The sequence below is a fragment of the Perca fluviatilis genome, chromosome 16 (genome assembly GCF_010015445.1).
Source record: "Perca fluviatilis chromosome 16, GENO_Pfluv_1.0, whole genome shotgun sequence".
NCBI classification, from domain to species: domain Eukaryota; kingdom Metazoa; phylum Chordata; class Actinopteri; order Perciformes; family Percidae; genus Perca; species Perca fluviatilis.
Window position 1 is genome coordinate 1,160,950 of NC_053127.1, and position 5,000 is coordinate 1,165,949.

The following is a 5,000-nucleotide window of genomic DNA, read 5'->3' on the forward strand; positions in this document are numbered from 1 at the left end:
TGCTGCTGACAGACTCAGATTATTATTCTAAGTGTCTGACAACATTATGGGATGGATCCCTACAGAGATAGACCTTTTAGTTACAGAGTAAGATCCTTTTAGTTTAACATGAAACAGCCCCGAAATCACCATCAGCATATCTACACCAGACTCCATGTAAATAATCAGGACTTTTAGCGTGTATAGAGCCAGCATATCTCCACCAGACTCCATGTAAATAATCAGGACTTTTAGTGTGTATAGAGCCAGCATATCTCCACATGTCTGTGTGTGTGTGTGTGTGGGTGTGTGTCTCTTTCCTTGGCTCAGCGCTAACATGCTAACAACGAGCCACTAGAAATACCTCTCCGCTCTGGGCCGTGCTATCATGCTAACTATAGCCGTTAGCCCCGAGGTGAATGCTATCATGCTAACGAGGAATGTGTCTGTCAGCGTTAGCGCTGCTGTCTCCTGGGTCCTGGGTCCCGCTGAGAGCCGCCTGTCTGATATCTGCAGAGACAGCCTCGTCCAATCAGCTCAGAGCCCTGCAGGAGGGAGGGAGCTCACTCTCCTGTCATTGATTAGTGATTCGCTCATTCTTTCGATGTTTTTGTGGCTTTTTTTGACATTCTTTTTGTCACTTTTCAACGTTTTTTAACATTTTGACATAAACACATACACACACACACACTCACACACACACACACACACACACACACACAGACACCCACATACACACACACACATACTCACACACACACACCCAGACACCCACATACACACACACACACACATGCACACTCACACACCCAGACCACCCACATACACACACACACACACATTTTTTGCGCGTGTGTGTGTCTCTGTGTCCCTGTGTGTGTGTGTAAGTGGGTGTCTGTGTGTGTGTGTCTCTGTGTCCCTGTGTGTGTGTGTAACTGGGTGTCTGTGTGTGTGTGTCTCTGTGTCCCTGTGTGTGTGTGTAAGTGGCTGTCTGTGTGTGTGTGTCTCTGTGTCCCTGTGTGTGTGTGTGTCTCTGTGTGTATTTCTATCTGAGCAGAACCACCACATATTCCCTCATTGTGTGACAGCAGTGTGAGGCTCCAGCTCTGGGCTCACACTTTTGTTAGCTTTAATTAAGAGTACATTGAGCCCGAGAGAGGCCCTTGTTTGTTATGGGGGGGGGGGGGAGTTTGATTGACAGCTGTCTCTGCCTATCACGCTGAGCCCTGCCTGAAGCTCCTGCCTTGTTTTTGGTGTCCAAATAAAGATATAGTGGGTGTTGACCCAGATTCTACGGACGTGTCTCTCAGCCTAGCGTCTGACGGTGAGACTTCAGCAGTCTCCTGACTGTGGACAGTAATCAGATTACAGTCTGTGTGTGTGTGTGTGTGTGTGTGTGTCTGTGGGTGTGTGTGAACTTTAAGAAGACTTGAATAAAATGCAAAAGACAAAACCTGAACATGAAGAAGACCACTGTTCTGAGTGGCTTTCAGATTATAACATCTTCTCTTCCTCCTCCTCTTCCTCCCCCTCTTCCCAGTCTGCTCCCAGTTCTCTAAGGGTGTGTATGCCATCATGGGTGTGTACGACCGGCGAAGCGTCAACATGCTGATGTCTTTCTGCGGCTCTCTGCACGTGTGCTTCGTCACTCCATCATTCCCCGTCCTCACCAACAACCAGTTTGTTCTTCAGCTCAGACCAGAACTACAGGAGCCCCTCATGGCCCTGCTGGACCACTTCTACTGGACCCGCTTCACCTACATGTACAGCTCTGACTCAGGTACACACACACACACACACACACTTCACTTGTGGCACTACCTTTGTGGGGACCCATCATTGACATAATGCATTCCCTAGCCCCTTACCCTAACATTAACCTAATTCTATCCCTTCTATTTTCTATATTCTACCCACTTCTCCTACATGTACAGCTCTGTTTTTGTTTATGCACAACAAAACTAAACCTGCAAGAATGACCCCCTTCTCCCATCCAGGACTGCTGTGTGGACTAGCCAGACCTTCCTCCAGGGCCGTGGTGGAGGAAGGTCGACATGCGGACGGCCCCAGACAGGCTGACAGAGAACAGCTGAGCGTCAGCTCGCATGAACAGAGACGTTTTGTAATTGAGCATTTCACAGATTTTGTACGTGTGGCTGACATATCTGCTGCTGCATCACTGGTCTGATGTCACACACACACATACACACACACACAGACACAGACACACTCACACACAGACAGACACACACACACACACACACAGACACAGACACACTCACACACAGACAGACACACACACACATACACACACACAGACACAGACACACTCACACGACAGACACACACACACACACACACACCCACACACACAGACACACACACACACAGACACACACACACAAAAACACACACACACACAGAGACACACACACACTCACCCACACACACACACACACATATACACAGACACACACACACACACACAGACACACACACAGACACACAGACAAACACACACACAGACACACACACACACACACACACACACACACACACACACACACACACACAGATATAGATATAGACATTCCTGTAAATATGCCAAATTTAACCAAAAGGCTGGTTTCCCTCTCTCTGTCCTCTCTCCTCTTCCTCTCTGTCCTCTCTCCTCTCCCTCTCTGTCCTCTCTGTCCTCTCTCCTCTTCCTCTCTGTCCTCTCTGTCCTTTCTGTCCTCTCTGTCCTCTCTCCTCTTCCTCTCTGTCCTCTCTGTCCTCCTCCTCTCCCTCTCTGTCCTCTCTGTCCTCTCTGTCCTCTCTCCTCTCTCCTCCTCCTCCTCCCTCTCTGTCCTCTCTGTCCTCTCTGTCCTCCCTCTCTGTCCTCTCTCCTCTCCCTCTCTGTCCTCTCTGCCTCTCTGTCCTCTCTCCTCTCTGTCCTCTCCTCCTCTGTCCTCCTCGTCCTCTCTCTCTCCTCCTTCCCTCTCTGTCCCTCTCCTCCTCTCCCTCTGTCCTCCTCTTGTCCCTCTCTGTCCTCTCTGTCTCTCTCTCCTGTCCTCTGTCCTCTCTCCCTCTCTGTCCTCCTCTCCTCTTCTGTCCTCCCTCCTCTCTGTCCTCCTCCCCCTCTCTTCTCCTCTTTTCCTCTTCAGTACTTAGATGTGTAGGGAGTGTATGCAAGATTGAGGGTAACTTCTATATTATAAACCTCTCTCTACTGTATCTGGAATTGAAGGTTATGAATTATCACTCCTCCTGTTGTTCTTCCTCTGCTGTGTATGTTATTAACTCTTCACTCTCTCGTGTGGATTTCAGATAGCTCCTTCATTTCTATAAATCTGTCTCTACCTCCCTCTCCCTACTTCTTGTATCTCTTTTGCTTCCCACCATTGGTCCACATAAAGCCCCGAAAGACCTCCCTCTCAGAGTATTAGTAGCGTACCAAACCTGATTCCATAAAATAACTATGTGTACTGGTTGTTTCCTGTCCTAAATAACAGGAGAGTTCACTTCCCTTTTGTCCTTAAGCTTCTCTATTCCCCACTACACCAGCTTGTTAGTACTGCCGGCCCCTTGGGCTGCTTGCTTACACTCCACTTACACTTTACACATCCATTCATCCTCTTCTACTCCATCCTACTCCTCCTCATCCATCCCTCCCTCCTCCATCCATTCATCCTCGGATGTATCTGTATACCAGGGGTATTAATGGCACTGTGATTACAACCTTGCTCCTATCCATATTGCAGCTAAAGGCTAGGAGAACTCATATGAACTCTAGCGTACATCAACTGGGACTTTGCACCTCAAAGAGTAATAGGAAACGCTTTGGCAGAGTATAGTTTATACCTAACTAATCAACATTTCTATATATACCTCATTATTACTCAGATATGTATTATTGGTTACTCAGGGAGAACGTCATAGAACTTGCCTACTATCCATTATTGCTAACTACAGATCATTAATATAAATGGCATATCATAATTACACTACACTATCAACGTCATCTAGGGCGAATATATCATGACACAATGAGTACAGTATATAAACATCATGCTCATGTTAGAGTGCGGGGTATGTCCACATGTAAGTCCATATGCTGTTAAGTCATACTAGTTTAATAATTTGATTTGGACTATTAGGTGAATGTTAAATGTCACGAACTTTAAACAAGGATCCCACTTTAAGTGTGCTGACGTAGTGGAAGTTGATGTACCCCCAAAAATTATCCCACTGAGAATACGCCAGAGTTTTGCTCGCATGCAGGGAGGTCTCTCCGGGGAGAGAGCTTTCTGGGTATGGTGTGCTACCGATTTATCCACTAACCCATGTGGTTTAGCAGCTTAAGTCTGTGTGGTATATGTATGTGTATCTGTGTGCTGTTATTATTGTGTACCAGGTTTGATTGCTGCAGAGGATCCTGGACAGCGGCCAGAGCTGGCGCTGGAGGTGACCTCCGTTAACCTGGACTCTCTGACTGAAGCCGGCTTCATCAAGCTGCTGGCTGACCTGGACTTCAAGAAGGACTTCCAGATCCTCATAGACTGTGAGCTGGAGAGACTCAACTCCATCCTCAACCTGGTAGACACACACACACACACACACACACACACACACATACAGACAGATACCGACCATCCTCAACATGGTACTAAACTATCACAGACTGTAACCCATAACAGACATTTAGAGCCAACTGAATAAAGTACTGGTTCTCAAACTTTCGTCAATAATGTTCCCCCCATTTGAATTGTGTTTTTAATCCAAATACCCCCGACCAGCGATAGATTTACCAAACAACAGCTATGGAACTGAAAAACATTTAGATGCTGATGACAAAAGGCAACAAGAACTTTAAAAAGTCGGTAGAAAGAAGGAAGGAAGGAAGGCAAGAATAGGTGGAAAATAGTATCAAAAACGTAGAAATACACACATACGTAGAGTTTACTCCTCGACGCACCTGTTTCCTGGGTGAAAGTTTTTTTTTTCTCCTTAACTTATCCAGGACATGAACACCTGTTGGG

The 5,000-nt window shown here is 46.8% G+C and overlaps 1 protein-coding gene across 1 annotated transcript in view; it reads left to right on the forward strand.

The window, feature by feature from the left end:
• LOC120544226 (glutamate receptor 1-like) overlaps positions 1-5,000 on the forward strand; it is a 64,295-nt gene that overhangs the window by 23,370 nt on the left and 35,925 nt on the right. Inside the window, exons 3-5 of the mRNA XM_039777850.1 lie at positions 1,520-1,759; positions 1,977-2,096; positions 4,376-4,557. Coding sequence (XP_039633784.1) covers positions 1,520-1,759; positions 1,977-2,096; positions 4,376-4,557 — 542 coding nt within the window. The remainder of the gene's footprint in view (positions 1-1,519; positions 1,760-1,976; positions 2,097-4,375; positions 4,558-5,000) is intronic.